This window comes from Pimephales promelas, chromosome 13 (assembly GCF_988280905.1).
Source record: "Pimephales promelas chromosome 13, fPimPro1.hap1.1, whole genome shotgun sequence".
In the NCBI taxonomy this organism is placed as follows: domain Eukaryota; kingdom Metazoa; phylum Chordata; class Actinopteri; order Cypriniformes; family Leuciscidae; genus Pimephales; species Pimephales promelas.
This window is the reverse complement of record NC_142781.1, coordinates 26,128,614-26,149,753: the sequence shown is the minus strand read 5'-3', so window position 1 is coordinate 26,149,753 and position 21,140 is coordinate 26,128,614. Positions and strand designations below refer to the sequence as shown.

Sequence of the window (21,140 nt, the reverse complement as noted above, 5' to 3'; positions counted from 1 at the left end):
CTATATGAAAGTTTTATGTGATATGTACCCCCTTAATAGCCTTAGTTTTCTCATCATCTTATACTGGGTAATTGAATGAGAATATATCAGTACAATAAATGTTTTGTGAAGATTTAATGGTCATTTTTTTGTAAAATAAAAATTATTAATAAAAATATTCCTAAATTTATCAAACATGTTATTATACACCAGCAGGTCCCAAAAAAATATTGAGTTCCTTCAAAAATAAGACAATTTAAAGGCAGTTGCTTGTTGTGGAATATAACCTAACTTGAAACAAAGCAGATCTTGCTCTTTTTTTTGTTGCTAAGATTAAAGCGAATCTTTAAAAAAGTCTCGCTGAATCTTTGAAGCCTTTGAAGTTTTTATTTTTTAGTCTGTAGCATTTGACTTTGCTGCGTTTTTTGCACCATTGGAAGAGAGGCAGAAAGAAAAGAATTAGTAGTTGCATTATCAACTCTCTTTGTGACTAGACCTTGCTCTCTTACACGTCACTCACAGACTCATTTCCCCCTTAATTAAACCAGAGAGAGAGGGGAGAGTGAGAGCACAGGGAGCTGGGCAAGGGGGTGCTGACAGAGATAAAGAGAAAAAGTTGGGGTTGGAGCGGGTGGGTGGGTGTAGATCAGAACACGAGAGGGGGATGGAGGGAGAGAACAGGCCAGGGAGAGGATGAAAGTGAGCGAATGAGGAGGAGAGCTATTGAAGGGAGGGGGAGCACGCTTTGGCAATGGATTCAACCAGTGACTCAGCAGTCTAAAAACATGTTTATTCTCTGCTGCTACAAAGGAATCCTTAAAAATATGACTCAGAGGAATGTGAAAATCTCAGCATCGAGACATCAAATTTGACTTGAGGATTTGACTGTATTGTTTTTTTAATCTCTTATTTGCATGTGGTGTTTGGTCAGCCAGCTTTAGCCATAAGGCAATAGAGTGAATTTATTTTTTATTCATTTTTTAAATTTTATTTATTTATTTTTTATATAGAATCAGTGCATTACAATGCACAGCTACTTCCTGAAATGAATAAAATATAAAAGTAGAGATACTTTAAAAAAATAAATAAATAAGAAGGATAGAAATGTTAGAGAAGTGAATATAGCACATCTATTTTGCCAATATGTGTGATATAAAGTTTTAGAGGTAATTTTACAACAATTTTGGACTGCAGGATGTGGATATCGACTAATCAGAATCAAGTATTCTAGAGAGCTGTGTATTATGTAAAATAGATAGTTCCAGTCCTGGCTTCTGATTTGTCAATACAGCATTCTATCCCTGCAAAAATCAATGATATAGTAGCTTGTTTGTTTACCATATCAGTTTTGCCTAGCATTTTCATGACATTGCTTAAAGGGACACTCCACCCAAAAATGAAAATTCTGTCATAATTTACTTACCCTCAAGTTGTTGCAACCCTGCATGAGTTTCTTTCTTCAGCTGAACACAAAAGAAGATATTTTGAAGAACGATTGGAACTTTGACTTCCATAGTATTTTTTTTTTTATTTTACTATGGAAGTCAATGGTGCCAAACAACTGTTTGGTTCCCATCAGTCTTCAAAATCTTCATTTATGTTCAGCTGAAGAAAGAAACTCATACAGGTTTGCAACAACTTGAGGGTGAGTAAATCATGACAGAATTTTCATATTTGGATGTAGTATCCCTTTAAGTCTCATCTCAACTATGAAGTCATTTCTAACAAATTATACTTTTTTCATGTATTTTCTAATCTGGTGACTTGTTTTCATTTAGAATTTATTCAAAAGTTTGCTCTGGCTGCCTTGTCACTCCAGCTGACAATATAGTTCTAGCTGCTCATTACATCCGGTCTCTTTTGCCCTAGACGTGCATGACCTATTTTCCACAGAGGTTCATTCAGATTTCTCTCTAGTCGCTCCTCTGAGCCCCGAAGAGTGAAGATGCCAGACTGCAAGCTTGATAATTCGGGAAAGTGACATACAGTCTGATAATTGATGAGCGGCTAGATTTGAGATGGGTGGCGATGTTGATAAGTGTGTGACCGAGGGTCTCAAATGCACTGATGCAGATGTATATCAGAAGAAATATTGATCCGTATTGATCTGAGCTTTATAAGGGACTGTAGTTTCATCTCACCCTTTCATTCAATCCAAACAAGAATGGCTAATTAAAATAAACATAAAAAATACAAGATTGTTATCAAAAATATGCATTAATGAGCTTGGATAATCACCAAAATGCATAAGACTAGTATCAAAGCACCTAAATTTATGCCTGCTGTCGTTCTCTTTCTGAGTGTTGTGGGGGCAGGAAAGAGTGGCATTGATCCCTTAGGCACTGAAGCAGCATGCTTTAGCACTGAGGTTAAAGGTTAATTACTACCTAAATTGATTGATCCAAAGTCATGTAACATCAATATGTATTTATGTATATGTACGAGGGTGTAACCACAGTGGATCTTGAGTAGACTTAAAATGTTTCATTCTTGCCATGGTGATAATGTGTAGACTAGAGAATAGATTTGAACACGCCATGTGTGCATTAGGCTGGAATGTGATATCCCTTCTAGCCAATTAACAGGACGTCTTATACTTTTGCCAATTGAAAGTGTGCACTTCCTCTTTCCAGTCTCCACATGTAAAGTGGTGATGTCCATTTGCTCACTCATGGTTGTGTAACGAATGCTTGTGTGCACAGTACATAATGATTTTCTTAATCAGTGTTTTTGTCTGTATGGTTTCCCAGTAAATTTATCTTTACTTTGTTTTATTTTTTAACTAGCTATCATAATAAATTACTCTTAAAGGACAAGTTCGTTATTTTACAATTAAAGCCCTCTTTTCAGATCGTTTCTGATGAAATAGAATGGTTAAGATTGTTAACAAAAGGTCTAGTGGCACAAGTCACACAAAACTTTAAAGATGTTATGGGAGGAATGTGTAACAACACAAAGTGCATCACACTCTGCTGCGTATGGGGTCGTGTAGCCTGTGATGACCCCTGTCCACTGTTGAAAGCGACTTGGAACTGAACCTTTAAGCAGTCCGATGAGTCCCGTTTTCTTTTACATCACGTGGATGGCCGTGTACTCACCATTTGACAAGCCGGTGGAGAAAGTGTGAAGCTCTGGGCAATCTTATGCTGGGAAACCCTGGCTCTGGCCATTCTGTGGATGTAAATTTGACACGTGCCACCTAGACAAGGCAAGGCAAGGCAAGTTTATTTATATAGCACGTTTCATACACAATGGCAATTCAACGTGCTTTACATAGAAGAAATTGAAATAATCAAAAGAAATAATTAAAAAAATTAAAACAATTTAGAAAAAAAAATATGAAATAATGGAAAATAAAAATAATGATAAAAATAAAATACAGTAAATAATTAAAACAATTTAGAATCAAAAATAAAATGAAGTACAGTAACAAAAACAGACCTACCTAAAACAGATCAGGTATCTTCATGACATTGGTGTTCCCTGGTGGAAGTGGCCTCTTTCAGCAGGATAATCCGCCTTGCCACACTGCATACATTAAGGAATGGTTTGAGAGATCAAGTTGTTGGATCTTAATCCAACTGAGCATCTTTGGGATGTGCTTGACCGACAAGTGTGATCCACAGCAGCTCCACCTACAGGACTTGAAGGATCTGCTGCTAACAACTTGAAGCCAGATAACACAGGACACCTTCATTTTACATTTACATTTTAAAGACATCCTCAATACACTTCTTCTCAAGTAAATTAATCTTGTTTAAAGGACGTTTACAGAACGTGATTTTTACAGGAAATCAAGACAAAAATACTAATTAAGTCACTGATTTTTGCAGTGATGCACTTGCTCATTTGTATCATGGGAAGAACAGTGGAACAGCTGAGATGCTCTTACTGCATGACTACATCTGATGTGTCTAGTGAGCAGACGTAATGACCACACTCTCAAAACAAGGACATCAGGACAGATACACAGCGTTAGACCATGCAGACTTGCATCTTGCTACAGCATGAAAGTTTTCAGCTGAATGCACTTTCTTTTTAGCATATGTATGTTATTGTTTGGTAAATAGATTGGAAATGGGGAAGAGTTTTACAACAGCTAACCATCTTTCGGCCTTTTTCTCCTTCTCCTTTCTCCGCTGTGAGTAGTGCAGTGTTCTGATTGGTGAGGCAAACCTGCCAATCAATATCATTTCAGGCTTAGTCGGAGACTTCAGCAGAATCCAGATAATGGTGAACGAGCGTGTGTGATGGATTTAATGGAAGACTAGTGTAACAATGCTTAAGCTTCATAGATTGAACACCAGATCAGTCCTTGATGACTTCACCTGCATGTTGCCATGGAAACATGGGGGTTTTCTCTCCCCATGCGTCACCTGCAGCTTCATTTTTTTTCCTGCAGAGATCCTCACGTTGATGTAGAAAGCGTGTGAAGAGGTGAAAGCGGATGTCCTCAAGCCACGTTGTGTCATAATGTGCATGAATTTGATGAACACTTCCCTTCCTGCTTGATTATGTTGCCGTAGAGCAGTGATTCCCAACCAAGAGTACTGAAGCAGGTCCAAGGGAGTACTTGGAAAGATTGTGATGTTGCTTTGTAAATCTGTAAAAAAAAAGTGAAGAAAAAAATTAAGACGGAGTAATATCATTTATTTTTATAGAATGCCGGACTTAACAAATTCAGTTTTTAAAGAAATACAATACGAGCTAAAAGTAAAAACTGTTTAATTAATTTTTAAATTAAATTCTATAAGACATTTCTGGGTCATGACTTTTTAAAAAGAGGTTTAGTACCTATTTGATTATGGCATTGTAATGATTCTATTTTGCCATTTAAATATCAAGCATATAGTGTCAGTTCTGGCAGGTCAGGTTAGTCAAGCTCGCATCAGCTGACTCTCAGCTGATCCATGTCTACCTATACGAATACAACACCTATCACTGTATACATAGGCCTATATAAGCTCCTTCAGCATTATCAGCAGCTCTCGCATTTCTCAGGAGCTAATTACCCTCCTCCTCTCGCCCAGTCTGATTTCCCCTTGAATCAGAATAAATTCTCGAATTATGTTGTATTTTAAAATCTTGAATTAATGATATCTGCAATACATTCAAGTTTGTCATGTTTTTTTTAAACAAAGTGAAATATTGAGTTGGTTATAGCTCATACTTAAGTTTATTCCCAAGGTCCTTAAATGTGTATTCCAGTAAAAGGTTCCCAATTTATTTTGAATCTGACATGTAAAAATACTCATTGTTTCACTGAAGGAGTCTGTTGTGAAATCTTTTGATTTATATGTGAATAAAAGCCTAAATTCAATCTGTTCGTCATATAAAGTGATCGTGTCTTATCAGAAACTAAACTAAATCGCTCAATTTAAATGAATTACTTTCACAATCTCTTTATGAACTTTTTGAAGCATCAAAGCGGTAGTTGCAAAGCTATCAATGGAGGGACAGAAAGCTCTCAGATTTCATCAAAAAGATCTTAATTTGTGTTCCGAAGATGAACGAAAGTCATGAGGGCGAGCAATTAATGACAACATTTTCATATTTGGGTGAAATAACCCTTTAAAATATTTTTTTCTTTTCTTATTGTGAAGGTCAAGTCATGTCGCATCCAATGTAGACGCCGCTCAACCCTAGTGCGTTAGACCTGACTACAACACAATCGTACATTAGTAATATCATCACTGTCAGTGATTTCAGACTGCTGGAATGGCAACAAGACAATCAGCATCACTGATTATAATGAGTTCTATTGTCTTTTTTTTTCGCATCATGCCAATCTCGAGCAGCTTAAACACGGTGAAAGAGTAGAGCACCAGGACCTTGACCCAGACTGTCATGTCTAGTGCCTGCAACACACAGAGTATCTCTTGCAGACCTGATGCAGCATTTTTTGCCATGCTGTTAATGGCAGATCTTACCCTTAAGGGCAGCTCAAAGGGAAACTAGTACCTCAGTGCCTCCTGCCGCTTAATGAACCGTAGCTTCCAGCTATGCAAGTGTGTGCGTGTGTTTTTATGTGGCTTTGTTTATGCCCAGAGGTGGAACAGCAGACGCCTCCACTGCAGTGAAAATGAAACTGCCCAACACTGAAACCGTGACCCACTCCAGAAAAACCGGATCGATGGAGTGCAGAGCAGATCTCTGCCAGCTTCACCCTGCTGGCTCCGCATTACCAAGCCTCACGTTCTCTTCCTCGGCACACTGTCACTGATATATGGGCACTTACCCCAACGCTGCATGCCGCTCAACCCCAGTGCGTTAGACCTGACTACAACACAATCATACATTAGAGATATTATCACTGGAGGGTTCATAAAAATTGCTTTTTTCAGACTGCTGGAATGGCAACAAGACAATATAATTTCTTTCCTCACAGCATCTGGTAGTGAGATTAAAGATTAATGTCTGCCTGGGCATTCTCAAGAGCGCTCTTGCATATGCCTGATTCAAATGCTAAATGACCACCGTGGTGATTACATTACTCATCGTATTACTGGGTTTTCACTGGCATTGGTTTCAGGACTATTTCTTGTCCATTTTAAAACCGATGAAAGTAACCTGGCTGAGAAAATTGTGTATGCATCTGTATTGTTTGTTGTCATGTTCCCCTGACTGGGTACCAAAAATAACTAAGGACAGCAAGTAAAAGATGTCTGGGAAGGCAAAGGGGATGCTACAAAGAATAAATGCCAAATGCAAATGGTAATTGCATAAAAATGCTCAACAGCAAGATACTTGAACTTCTGCCATCAGCTTCTATCGACTGAAATTGTGCACCAACCACAAAAGAACTGGAGGAACGCAAACCAAAATCATCTTCACTCTACAACAGCAACTTTATTTAAGACTGCTGGTAGGAAAATCTCACTGAACATCAAAGAAGGTACTGACTTGAAAGAAAATATTCATTTTAGAGATACCACTGTGTCTAACATTTTATCTGGTTGAGGCATATATATGCAATATTGTTCAAAGTTTTGGGGTTTTGTAAGATTAGTAACTTTATAAGCTCTATAAGCTCGCTTATAAGCGCTTTTATTCAGCAAGGATGGATGATAGTAAAGGCATTTATGATGTTACCAAAGATTTCTATTTCAAATAATCATTGTTCTTTTGAACTTTCTATTCATCAATGAATGATAAATACATGTATCATGCTTTACAAAAAAATGTAAGCAGCACAATCATTTTTTTATTCGCCACTTTGTGATTTTCTGTCCATATATATTAGCACTATTTTAAGTGCTTCACATAGGAGGCTGTAAACATCTCCACTTTACAAGAATTACCCAAATAAACCCGTGATGACCTGTTTTATTGTGACTGACAGACTGTACCCCTCACCAGTATGTGTTAGAAAGTTGCTGTATATGAGCATCAGGGGATTTATTACGACAAAATGGTCACATCGTATTCTGCAGACCTCGTAAAACACACATTCACAGGTCATATGATATTGTACAACACTAATGCTTGTGTTTACATGGCTATTCTGTGTCTACTCGAGTGTATGCGGATGCCCAGTCTCTGAACTGAGAATGATGGGTCTGCAGGAGGGTCTTAACTCTCCGTCAGGACAGAGACAGTTGGCTGTGCTCAGATCAGCGGCCCCTGGTAGTGGGGCAGAGCTGTGACAGGCACTGAATAAAACACAAACAAACACAGCTCAGGCAGAGCCTGGCCAGCAGAGTACTCCGTCTCCCCTTGGTCCCAGTAGGAACGAGATTGCTGAGTAAGCTCCGTGTGGGGGTGTGTATGAGTAGAAACACTGCAGTGCTGCAAGCAGAGACTTTCAACCCCCGAAAATCATTTCAGATGGAGCAAAACAAAGTCTTAGCATAGTACTACATGACCAGATTAACAAAAGTAAAACACAGATAAAAAAGTTTGAAATAATTAGTTTTTACCAATGCAGTAAAAATAATTCACAATATTATTAGTTTAAAAGACCTGTTTTCTATTTGATTAAAAATATGATTTATTCCTGTGATGGCCAAACTGAAGTTTCAGCATCATTACTGTAGTCTTCAATGTTACATGATCGTTAAAAATATCGTTAATATGCGGATTTGCTGCTCAATTATTAATTAGAGTTCTTATTATTATCAATGTTGCAAACTCTTTTTGCCGCTTAATATTTTTGTGGAAATCTAAATATATATTTTTTTAGGATTCTTTGATGAATAGAAAAGAGTACTTACCTTAGTTTATCATGGGTAAGTACTTAATTTATCATGGTTTCCACAAAAATATGAAGGATTACAACATGGATTATAATAAGAAATGTTACTTGAGCAGTAAATCAGCATATCAGAATGATTTCTGAAGGATCAATTTACACTGAAGGTTGGATTAATGATGCTGAAAATTTAGCTTTAGCACAGAAAATATAGACAACAGTTCTTTTAAATTGTAATATCACTGTATTTTTGATCAAATGAATGCAGCTTAAGACACAAATGCAGCATAAGACCAAAAAAACAGCATAAGAATGCAGCATAAGACACAAAAAAACCATTACAAATGTAATTGACGAATCCGATTAAATACAACAATGAAAAAAAGTATTAAGATAAGAAAAACATCAAGATAGATTACTCGACATGCACGCATAAAAACAAAATTTGCATGTGCGTGTGCTCATCACTCTTGAAAGATCTAGTTTACACTGAAGCCAAGAGCATTGATTTTATAAAACATTCAGTTCTCTAATTCCATCCCTCCATCCCTGACTCACCCACAACTCTGTCGTTACTCACGTCTACAGGGATGAATAACACCGACGAGTTCACACTCACACTATTGCTTTCATTCGCCCTGTCCTTCTCTCTCTCTGATGCACTAACTCTCCGAGCTGCCCCATATCTCTCTCTGCCACTCTCATGTTTGCTCTTTTGTTGTCTATCATCTCTTTCACAGCTTCTGAAACAAACCTAGAAAAAAAGACTATTTAAAAATGCATAAAAAATCCATATATGTCTCTCCAATGTTAGTTACAGTATCTGATAATTTACATAAATTCTCTATAATCTTATTGGATATCAAATGGGTATGTAAAAACCTCATATCTTCAGTATACCCTTGATTTATTGCTGTTGGTTTTAGCCATTTATTTTGTTATGTAACCATACCCAAAAGATCTTGAAGGCATAGCAATCCTAATGATCGAATTTGGTGGTTCACGCTGGCATCAGTAGACGTGTGCATTTAATCAGATCCATGTCGTACAAACAAAAAACGCCTTATCTTTGTTTTTCAGATGCCACTATTGACGTTTTAAACAAATCTCACTCTGTGGTTACAGTAAAACATTGCGACGTTGATTTGATGTGGCTATTTATTTATTTAATGCTGTAAGAATCCACCACATTTCTATTGGTTTATCAAATTACAACTCACAATAAATAATCACAATAGTTTTGAATATTATTTTGCAGTACTGTGCTGAGCTGTAACACAAGAGCTCTTGAGGATCTCACAACAGCCATCCAAAACAGACACTATTCGTATGTAAACACTATTACTCCATCTGTTGGCCAAACAGAGGAACCGTGCAATAAAAAGGACAGCCGAATGGCGCATTTCCTTATAACAGAAAGAATCTAGAATCTACTCTGAAACCACTGCTGTCTCAGTAACCTGTAAAGTACAGAAAATAAGAACAGCTTGTACTGGAAATCTTAGTTTCAATCACACATTTCCACTATGAATATATCAGACATGGTTAATCAGCAGATAATGTATTCTTGTTAAAGCATGTGGATAGAATAGCTTGGGTTTTTTTCTGAGATGAACAAAATGAAGGGTTTTGCGCAGCGCTGCCTGTGGTGAAAGGCCTGAACTCAGCACGCCCGACAGACGCTGAGACATGGAGGAGACAAACTGCATGCCAGCACGTAGGCAGCAGCTCATCTCCTGCCTCTCCTAAACGCATAATCAATCTTACTTAACGTACCTACTCCCTCTCGGAGGCGACAGAGAAACAGCCGTGAGATATGCAGTATTAATCCCTCAACTACAGCTTAAAACGCACTGTATGTTAGAATGGTACCAAAACTAGAGTGCTGATGCCCATGCAAAGTTTGACGCTATGATGCCAAGGCATTTTGGAAGGTTGTCAGGAGGACATTGCTATCAGGTTGCTAAGACAGCTGACCCCCAAGTCTATATGATGTTCTGGAGCCAGATTTACAAAACAATTAAAATTGCTCTAAAGACAAAAGTGAATTCCTGAAAAAAATGTTCTCAGGATAAGTTAACATCCAACTTAAGGTCAGATGTTTAAGGTTTCATTTATTGGCTTGTTTAAATTATTATTGAGCATTATAGCATTTACACTAGCTGCTTGTAATACATACTACTATTACTAGGGATGTGCATGAGTACACTGAAGTGAAACACATTATTATGTGTGAAGTAACAACTGAAACAGGGATTTCTTTTTTAATTTTAGAAATACAACATAATTTTCGGCAGCATTCAGCACAAAATATATAATACGTAACATGGCACATTCAAAAAAATGCAGCGGTAAGTGCTGAGCATAGTGTGTATTAATCATCATTTATTATGGCAGTTTGCAGACAGTATAAAAATATTAGTTGCAAGTCTTTGGCAAGAACCACCATACAATTAGATAACAACGGATAACACCACACGATGCCTGTCATGTCCTCTTCTTAAGAAAAAAATAAGATGTTCTTAAGATTTTTTTTTTTTGAAAATTCCTTAAGAATTCTTAACATATCTTTATCTTAAGAAATTTCTTGCCGCCTTCTTCAAGAAGATTGTCATGTTGTCATGAGTCTAGCCAGATGGGACAGGGATTATCTACAATCTACGGATTATCTACAATACATTTTATATACAATTAGTTATTTTGTCCATTTTATTGTCTGCCAGGTAGAAATGGTTTGTCTAATCACTTAAAATGAAAAGGACATGCCAAAGATTATTATCCCTGTTCTGTGGGGTCTGTGCAAATTTGCCTAAGCAAGCAATGATATTTGTGCATCAGTGCTGTTAAGACAGGTTTTCACCTTTCAGTCAGTAAGTTCAAACTCCACGGACTTCTTCTGAATGTTTTTATTGAATGGCATCTTGAAGTCATCAAAGTCCACCTCAAAACTGAAACGCTGCCTCCTCCTTGCCTTCCTCTCCATCAGCTCGCTTGTGGTTAGCTGATTTTTCCACGTCTACAACATATAGCAGGAAAAACAAATATCATAATCCACTAGTGGCAACACTAGGCTACTATGTAGTGATTTTAAAGGGGTGATGAACTGAGAAATCAAATTTTTCTCGAGCTTTTGGCATCTAAGAGGTCATCATATTATAAGAATATCCTGTAAGTTTCAGAACTGAAAACAACCATGTTAGTCCAGTAAAAGCTTTTATTGACACCAGGCTCTATAAGTGGGGAACTATGACATCAAAGAGAATAAAACACCACCCCTGCAGAAGAAGATCAACGCCTACACAGCCGTTAGCCCCGCCTACTGATTCACGCATTACACGCATAGCTAAATAACATAGGCCTACCTCATGATGACAAACCGGATTCAGCTAACGAGCAATAAACGTGCCGTTGCTAAATATTGTGCAGTGCCTGGTTGTGGAGGAAGACAGTCGCTGCAAGCGAGTGAGTTGAAACTTCCAAGTCTTCAGTGCGAGACACCCATCAAAACCGAGCATTTTTGAAGCTAGGCTCAAAACTAGGGTAGAAAATAGCCTATTGCTTATTCATTTTGATGTTTTTGATGCAAAAACCAAGCGAACGTCATAAGTTGACCTCAGACAACAACATAAAAAAAAAATGTCAAAAGCCAGTTCATGACCCCTTTAAAATGCTTTAAGACAACACCATTGCTGAGTATGTTTTCCTTAAAACTGCAGTGAACCAAAGACAGTCTCAAAAATGCGGTTTGAAATCGCTGGTGTTTCTTTTGTCACAAACTACCTTGTAACCGATCACGTCAACGAGTGACGATCTCTGAGCTGGTGTGAGTGAGTTGAGGCGGGGCTACTTTGCATATTCATAGAACCGCATATACTAAATGAGGCGAAGAGTTACATTCAAACTATTTTAAGGCATGAAGAATTTTCTTCAAGGAAAAAACATTTAAATATGTAATTTTGGGTTTAAGAGATACAACTGACCACAGGGGGACTTTAAAGATCTTGCTGCATGTGCTTTCATGCAAAATGTGAGCGTGAGGAAACATTTGCAAAGAAGAATGCATCCTTACTGTGAGTACAGCCCTTATTTGGAGACATATCTATGAAGAATAATCCAGATTAATGAACGTAGAATGTGAAGTAGAATGAGAGTAAGAGTAAGAGCAAATGTATGTGCACACACACCTGTTTTTGCGTGGAAACACTTGTTATTAGTATATGAGGCCTACTGTGGTGCTCACACAGGCCTAGCTCACATTTCTCTCTGTGCATACCTGCGTGTGGTGTCCAGCTTACCGTTCTTGGCACAAAACTGATGTCCAATTTGTTGAGCTTGCCGCTGGTGATCTGAGTGCTGTGCACGATAACACTGTCTTCCTTCATTGCTTTCTTGACTGCTGAGTTTGAGGAGGCTGTGGGAGTGGGAATGGTGCCCTGCTGAGAAAATAAAGCGCTAACACCGTAATCAAGACACAGTGGACGTGATGACACATTGACAATGGTGTGACTTTCAACAAAGGTTCAGCAGGGTTTCCCTAAGCACACTAACAGAGTCACAAAGCCGCCAGTGCCTCGTTGGGGGGTAATATGACACGTCTGGACTCATTTACTTACTCTTTGCTTGGGTTTTCATTTCATTTTCATTGCTCATGCTCTTTAAAGCAGGATCGATTCTGATTGGCTACCAAAGTTTTAATCGTTTATCGCTGGAAAAAATCGTTCTGAAAGTGATTCCTTCGATATTGTTTCTCAATGCCGTTATGGTTATAGTTGTGGTGTAACCTCTCCTATTCTTTTAAATTTAGATTTTATAAATAATATCTTTATAGTTATCGTTATCGGTGTGAACGGGCCTTCAATCATCAATTATTAAATTAGTTAATTTCATGTATAAAACAGTTCTGAAGAATAACAGTGATGTTTTCATCCAGCTCAGTTGAGTTGTCATCCAATATGTCAGTGCAGTCAAATCAATAATATGGTTGAATATTAAGTGTATTAATATTGAATATTTGATATCATTGGTGTCAGTATAAAGTCCAGGACCATTGTAGAAACAAACACAAAAATAACTAAAATATCATCTTTTAAGTATATTAAAAAGGAAAAAAATTGAATCCCTAGTCTCATAGTATATGTTTCAATAATTGAAGAATTGTCTATTTTGATTTCATGGTGACTTTATTGAAGGTAAGCGTGCACAGTAGATATGCTTAATCACATGCAGTATGCTTACTCTACCTTTTCTTTTGTAGAGCTAGGGGTTGAGGCCGGCGTTGGTTTGCGATGGACTTTGACTGGCTGTGGCTTCTTGTTGTCCTTAGCTCTCGGTAGCGTATTAATCTTAGCCTGGATCAAATCCACCACTCTGAAGTCTGCATAAGCGTGGGCAATGTCCAAGCAATTTTGCTCTGCAATTAAAAGATTGAAAGTTCCTGACTCAAATGGCAGCAGTTGATAAATCTCAGAGATTTAATGCACTGGGTGTTCATAAGAGCGCTCCAGCAAAGATGAGACATGGCATTGTGGGAATGACGTAAAAACAGTCTGCACTGGTTTGCGAAAGGTTATGAATTTGCTTCAATAGATTAATGTTCCATCAGATGTAGTTGTAAAATAACTGTCCTTCCTAGAAAGTGGACTGTACCTGTCTTATTTACTGCATTGATCTTTGCCCCAGCTTTGATGAGGTACTCCACACAGGACGGCCTACAGCTCTCGATGGCTCTCATTAGGGGAGTGGCTCCATTGAGAGTGGGCGGGTCCACATAAGCTCCCGCCTCCAGCAGCAACTGTATAATGTCCAGCTGTCCTGCGTGACAGGCATGATGCAGAGGAGTCCAGTTGAACTGATCGCATGCATTCATGTCAGCCCTGTAATGAGATTATCATTTGGGTAATAATATTATAGTATAATTCTTTTACTTTAACCTTAATTTTAATACTTTAATTTATTCCTTAAAGGGATAGTCCACCCCAAAAAAGTCTGTCATTTATTCACCCTAATTTATTCCAAACCTGTATGACTTTCTTTATTCTTTTGAACACGAAAGAAGATATTTTGAAGAATATTGGTAACCAACAGTTTCTGTCCCATTGACTTCCATTGTTTTTTTTGTCCATACAATGGAAAACTATTGGGAAACAAAACTGTTTGTTTACCAACATGCTTCAAAGTATTTTTTTATGATCAGCAGAAAAAGAAATGCAAACAGGTTTAGAATGACATGAGGGCGAATTATGACAGAATTTTCAATTTTGGCTGGACTATTCTTAAGTTAAGTCAACACTTAAAAGTTCATAAATCTTACCCATTATCAAGAAGGAACTTTGCCACTTCAAAGTTCCCACTTGCACATGCAGCCATGAGTGGTGTCTTGTAGAACCGATCTTTCACATCTACTGGAACCTTTTGAATGAGTGCTAACCTAAGAGACTCAATATCTCCTGTTTTAGCACAGTAGTTCATGTTTATGTATATCTTTTCGGGTTCATCGATGTACCACGTTGTATCATCTTCGATAGGATGTGCTGGTCGATGGTCCCGGTCATATCTATGGGTGTCTGTAAAATGCTGGTAGCTTTCAATCATATAATGCGGTGGCCCGCCATCATCACGGCGTTGCAAGAGATCCGGTGGGACAGTGCAGATGGGCATGGGTAGATTGAACTTATTCTTTTTGGTCTTTCCTGACTTGGTTGCTTTCTTCTTCTTAGGCCCATAAGATGCCATAACATATAACTTTGGAAGATATTTGAGTCCTCTTAGAAAGTCGTTCATATTTATAAAGCCCTCTCTTCTCTTATCGAGAGCAAACAGAAGAGTATGCATTTGGTTATCATCTAGAGGAGCGTGCAGTTCCTGAAGAATAGACACAAACGTCCTCCTGGACACCACCTCTATTCCCATGATGCCGTCTGATGCAGACTCGAAAGCACTTCTTAGCGCATTCTCGTTTTCAAGAGACCAGTCGTGAAGTGTCAGAGCCCATGGTTCATTTGTGCCGCCCATACCTTTTGAGAACTTTCCGTGTAGTCGTTCTGCCTTCTTAAGCTCTTTTACAGTGGCTTTGTGGCCAAATTCCTTAGCAATCTGACGAGCAAGCAGACCTTCTTGGTTCTTCAGTTTAGGATTGCATCCTGAAGTAGGAAATTGCATTTAATATAATAAAGTTCTGCACGTTCCACATCAAGAAGCAATATTGCTTTTATAGTAGGGGCTGCATGATTTGGGGGAAAAAATTGTGATTTTGTCTAATAGTTTTGACTAAGAATGAATTGATTTACCTCTTTGAGCTAGAAACCTGCAGCAATCTGTGTAGCCACCAGAGGCAGCAAAGTGTAGCGGTGTATCCCCCTCTGTTGTTACCGCTCCAAAATCTGCTCCATATGCAGACAGCACCTTAATGATCTGGAAACAGCATAAGTAGAATTAAAAGCAGTGATCATAATCACTGGGAGAAATACATAGGCTTATATCCATTTTATCACTTTCTATATAATAGAAGAACACAACAACAGAAGTGACACTCACTTCAAAGAAGCCTTTTTCAGCCGCAAAGTGAGCTGAGTGGAATCGCTTCTTATCCAGAGCATTGGCGTTTCCTCCTTTCTTGAGGATGGATCTCACTAGACCTATTGCTCCCGCTTTGGTGGCCTCCATCAGAGCTGTCAAACCGGTTTTCTGGGATATCATACACACAAAATCGATCTCACCAACACCAGTCAACAGAGCTAGGAGGCCTACATGTTATTCTGTGTAGTAAATGTAATACCATTGTGTATGAACAAATGGTTTGGCATTTAAATTACATGCTTGCGATATTAGAAGGTTGGTTTGTTTGAATCCAGCTCAGCCAAAGAGGATTCAAATATCATTATCAATTACACAACATTTGCATAGGCCTACTTGATTTGTGGCATTGGGGTCTGCTCCTCTCTCTAGGATACTGAGAGAGATTTCCTCACAGTCCTGAGCTTGCTCGCAGGCCAGCAGGAACACTGGCATCCCAGTTTCTGAAACATTGTTGACATCTACATTGCCTTTTAGGGCCACCTGAAGGCAGCGCATGTGCCTTTTGGTTGGGTGGATGCAGTAGAAGAGCAAGCCTGGGAGAGAAGCCAGAGTACGGATTACTCAGATCAGTTTACACACTAACTGGTCGTGCCCTGATCTGTAATTAGATAGACTGAATACAGTAAATCTACATAACTGGCATGATGATGCCAGCCATTGATGATCAACTGTCGACTACGTGGCTGCTGTCAAATTGTCTTATGAAGAGTTATTTATTTTAAAAGTTGTGTGCCTGTTTTTTGTAATGGATAAAAAGTAGCAGTTATATTATAAAATAAAATAATTAAAAGTTACCTTTCCCTTCTTTGTCAACAAGTTTCATGTCTGCATTCTTCTTGGCCAGTAGAGACACAATACCATCATATCCGAGCTCTGCGGCCAGCATCAGCGGTGTCCGCCCCCTCCTGTCCTGCACATCTGGACGGGCACCCAGAGCTATGAGGAACTCCAGCATGTCGGGATTGTTGGCCACTGATACCAGGTGCAGGACGCCGTAACCCTCGTGAGGCTCGGTGAGATTGATGAGGTCATCAACACCCATGCTGATTAATTTCTCTATGTACGGCTTTTCTCCATCCTGGACGCACTGAAGCAGCCGGTAGATCTGCAAAACTTCAAGCCTTCCCTTGGCCGGCGTGCATGACATTTTGAACCTGAATTTGCATATTTTTTTTACATAAATTAATGCATATATCTTGATAAAAGTGCAATAAAACATGTAAGAATTTGATCGAGTAGTCTATTACATACTTTTCCCCACATAATTTTAAATAAACTTACACGTTTTGGCATCCAATACAATAGATTTGTTAGACAATATTGATTTATAAAAAAAACAGATGTGTTTCTAATTCTGAGTATGTGAATTGTTGTGTAGTCCACTGGTAGTGTAAATAGGAATTTACTTATAATCTATTTAAAGTACAGGTAAAGGTAAAAATTATCTAAATAATACATCGTAGTATAAGTGCAACATTTTATAAATAAATAGTAAACTATAAGATTAAGTTTACTTAAAGATAACCTACAAGTATACTTGCAGTATAAAACTACTTAACTAGTAGGCTAGTTTACTGAGTTTACTTCAAAGTGTACTTCCATACACTAAAAAGTGGGCCAATTTAGTGCCAAGCACAATTGAAATAGTACACTTACAAGTATAATTCTAGTACATTGATAATAGTATACTTACTACATAAATATACTTAAAATACACTTTACTTTATAAAATGAACTTATGAAGTATACTTGTTTGGGTATACTCAGTCAAGGCTTTGTGAAATGACAAAAGTGATGACAAAAACTCAATTTTAAGGTGATAACTTGCCATATCACAGACCAAAACCCAACAAATGCGACCCCAAGTGTCAAGACTATATTCAACGTCAAACAACAGCTAGATTCCCTTACCTTTAGTCGATGTTTAAAATCAACAGTATAATGTTAAAGTTATAGGCTAATAAATGTTACATTGTTTCCAGGCGCGTCGATCTGTGGTCGCTGTGTCTCTATGGCAACAGCACGCCATGGCTCGTGAACTCTCGGAGAGCTTCTTCAAGAAGTAGCCTAAATTCCGCCTCATTGTCCCCGCCTCTTTTTTTATGTAGAAACGGCCTCAGCAGGTAGAATTACCGAACTTTTACGTGATCACTTGACCGGGGTTCAGTAGCCTGACGAGGAACGCCTATCAGATTTCATGGTAATTTGTTCAAGCGTTGTTTGAATGAGTGACAGTAACTGACATCCATCACAAAGAGAGGCTTCCTCGCGCCATGCTCATATGGGATATGATTCTCTTTCCATGAAAAGTCATCCATAATTTAATATTATCACTTCAACCAGCAGTCAATCCTTATCAGGAAGAAGGTAGGGTCCGTTCAAGTCAAGAGAAAACTTGGGAAAGATTTAACATTGTCCACTAGAGGGCGCTAAGTTTATATAAATTAGTGGAGTGGCCCGCGCTTTTTTTTAGCCAGTGACTTTGGAGGGCGGGGCTTTGGCAGAGCGAGTGTGGATGGTTGAAGGGAATCAGAACATAGTAGGCTACTTTTCCTACGAAAATTAAAAAAAAAAAATCTTAAAAAAAAAAAAGATTTTTGTTAAAAAATATATTTTTATTATTAAAAACCAGCATTGCAAGTATAGTGTTGTATACCCAATACTAAACATTCAGTTTGGAAGAAGAAAATAATCAGAGGACTATTTGGACTGCACAACAGTCTGATACATTACTGATTTATAATACTGCAATGTAATACCTGTAGTGAGAAGCAAGGTGAAACTGTCAGATGTGAACATATGGTTCAGATTATGCCTAGACAGTTGATATAACCTGGTCCCAATTGCAATTTAAGCACATCAACTCTTACTGCAAAATGAATCATTTTGAAGCAATATTATAAAGGCCTTTTAAGTAATTCCTCTCATCTGGAGGTTAAAATGGACTAAATGGTCAAGGTTTGATCTCACTCCTGGACTTTAGTGCAAAGTCCTTTAAATCCCTTTGTATTAAAGAAAACATAAGGCAGACCACCAAGACAGCTAAGGTCACACAAATACATGTCTGGCAAAGATGCAGATTCTGAGCTGTTAAAGTCGGTCTATTTTAGAGAACATCTGCAGTCCAAAGAGACAAAATAAAAATCCATTGACAAAAAGATAGCCAGGATGAAATCTTTTCTGCATCTAGCATAAACATTGAAAGTTTTCTTTGGAAGAGTTACCAGAGGATGGGTTAGAAGTTTCTTGATCTATAGCCTCTGGCAGAGCTAAAAATGTCCCTCTCTGCGCAGCCAGCTTTATTTGAATTCATCCTTTTATAGTTACTTTTCCAAATTTGGAGATTAAGTGAAGAAATGTGCCACAAATATGAAAGAATAGGCTAACACAGTGGGGAAATGGGGAATAATAGAAAATATCATGTCATGTGTAATATTTATTGCATTCATCTTGAGAAAAGATCTTTTCTCGTTTTAAAATGAGTTCCTTCTTTTTGAAGTGTAATTTTTATATTAATTTTTTTATTTAACATTTTTATATTGTAAATTGTCTTTACGGAGTTCACAAGATGCATGCGCTGTGTAACCGCTGATAAAAGACATTTGTGAAGTTTGTTACAATTTATTGTAGGTATATATCCACCTCATCCAGCACTCTTTTTGTTTTGTTTTTTCAGTTTGAGAAACCACTGCAAAAAATTAAGTGCGTGAGCAAACCATCCAAATGAATCAAACTGAATCGTGAACAAATTTAGAATTTTTTGCAAAACTATTAAATCAGAAGAGGGCTTAATTTATTAATTTGGCATGACTAGTTCAGATTCTAAATAGCCGATAGAAATGACAGTATTGCTGAAATATTATCAAGAAAAAATCATTCTCAGCGTGGTATATGGTAATATACATTTTCATTCCCAGTTTGAGAGTCACTCATTCGCATCTCTTTCAGGGCAACAAATTATGTGGATGGGCTAGTTTTTTAGAAGGAACTTTGCTGCACCCGGCTGCATTTTAATAAAAGCAAACATGGTCACTCACAGTATATGAACATATGATTTGCCATTCAAGAATAAAATGTAAAAACAACCATATGCAAATTTCAGTTCATTGTTCTGATAATAGATAAATATAATCATCTTGTGAGTCCTCATGGCTTTTTAAAAATGAAACCTGCCTACATTTTGTATCATAAACCTTATTCAACATTGAATATGTAAAAATGTTCTTCAAATCACGATTTGTCCAGATACAAATTTTTACATCTGACATTGTCCTCACTGAGTCTCAGATGAGTCTTACAATCTGTTCCCTGTTTAATCGTAGAGCAACATACCACTGAAGATCGTCAGGGGCTCCACTGAGTGGGCAAGTTTACCTGTGACCAGGTCAATGCAGACAGTCTCTCCCTCCTGCAGAGGAAGTATGATGTTGAAGACGACCAGGGAGCCAGGAGTGTGCCGTGTCTCGGCCATTGGTTTCTCAAGACCCTCAGGCTGATAGCCTGCCGAATCTCCACGGGCAATACCATAGTTGGATTTCGACAAGACTGCCTCAATCTTGACATTCTTGTGACCTGTCAGGACTGCACTGAAGAAGTATCGCCCATTCACAGGAGCAGTGAACATACCTGTCAAAATACATTTGGTAAGATCATTTATGGTTATGACAGTCCTTAATTCACATTCTTTTAATATGCATACCTGTTTTTGCATTGTAGGCCTTTTTTTCATTGACAAAGACCTTGTTGAAGACAATAGTGCCTGCATAGTCTTGTGGTCTTGTGAGTGCTGCTGAGAATGACAGTCTTGGAACATCGACATCCTTTCCGGGAGGTCCTAGCAAGGACAAGAACAGACAAAAACACTTTTTTATTATATCTATAAAGCAAAATCATTTTAATAGCAGAAGAAAAAGTCATGGCAGTAGTAAAAGTAAGAATACTGACCTTGTTCACCTCTGAGGCCTAAATAGGAGACAAACAAGAACAATGTATAGGAAAATATTATTAATTTTGCCAGTTCTGTTAAAATTGTGAGGGGGAAAAACATTAATTTATTCATTCATTTACCTGGAGGTCCTATTGGCCCCACTTTCCCTTGTGGTCCTTCTCTGCCTGGAGGTCCAAGTGGCCCAGGAGGTCCTTTGGATCCTTTCTCTCCTTGAGGACCAGCGACTCCAGGAGGTCCTGAGGATTGCCCCAAAAGTCAAATGCTGGCTAATATTTTAGATGTAGTATAGCATGACACACAACAGGAAAGTGTTTTATTTTAACTACGCTAATGTACTTTCCCACCCAAATGTCATTTTATGTCTGGTTACAGTAATAAGTGCACGGCAGAGATAATAAACAAAAACAGCCTTTAATAAATCCAAACGAGGAACACTTAGGAGTATCA

General features: G+C 38.0%; 2 protein-coding genes across 7 annotated transcripts in view; both read right to left on the bottom strand.

Annotated features, from left to right (window-relative positions):
* Positions 1–3,091: 3,091 nt before the first annotated feature.
* On the bottom strand, positions 3,092–18,249 carry ankef1a (ankyrin repeat and EF-hand domain containing 1a). 5 transcript variants are annotated; one of them, XM_089118771.1, is made up of 12 exons: positions 17,657–18,249; positions 16,541–16,899; positions 16,079–16,278; positions 15,704–15,853; positions 15,457–15,580; positions 14,481–15,309; positions 13,817–14,043; positions 13,411–13,580; positions 12,466–12,606; positions 11,031–11,186; positions 3,425–4,582; positions 3,092–3,178 (listed from the first exon to the last, which is right to left on the bottom strand). In XM_089118771.1, the coding sequence occupies exons 2-10, from the start codon at positions 16,890–16,892 to the stop codon at positions 11,034–11,036; spliced, it is 2,346 nt and encodes a 781-aa protein (XP_088974897.1). In that variant the 5' UTR covers positions 16,893–16,899; positions 17,657–18,249; the 3' UTR covers positions 3,092–3,178; positions 3,425–4,582; positions 11,031–11,033. The 5 variants fall into 5 exon arrangements, with proteins under 5 accessions (XP_088974897.1, XP_039549057.2, XP_039549059.2 ...); XM_039693123.2 differs by having other exon boundaries at positions 17,717–18,249; XM_039693125.2 differs by having other exon boundaries at positions 16,541–18,249.
* A 1,485-nt stretch (positions 18,250–19,734) lies between these two features.
* The window catches only part of emilin1a (elastin microfibril interfacer 1a), a 38,659-nt gene continuing 37,253 nt past the window's right edge, over positions 19,735–21,140 (bottom strand). For both annotated transcript variants that reach the window (XM_089118768.1, XM_039693122.2), the window contains exons 5-8: positions 20,813–20,929; positions 20,690–20,707; positions 20,445–20,579; positions 19,735–20,371 (exon numbers count right to left, since the gene is read on the bottom strand). In XM_089118768.1, coding sequence (XP_088974894.1) covers positions 20,058–20,371; positions 20,445–20,579; positions 20,690–20,707; positions 20,813–20,929 — 584 coding nt within the window. In that variant the 3' untranslated portion in view covers positions 19,735–20,057. The remainder of the gene's footprint in view (positions 20,372–20,444; positions 20,580–20,689; positions 20,708–20,812; positions 20,930–21,140) is intronic.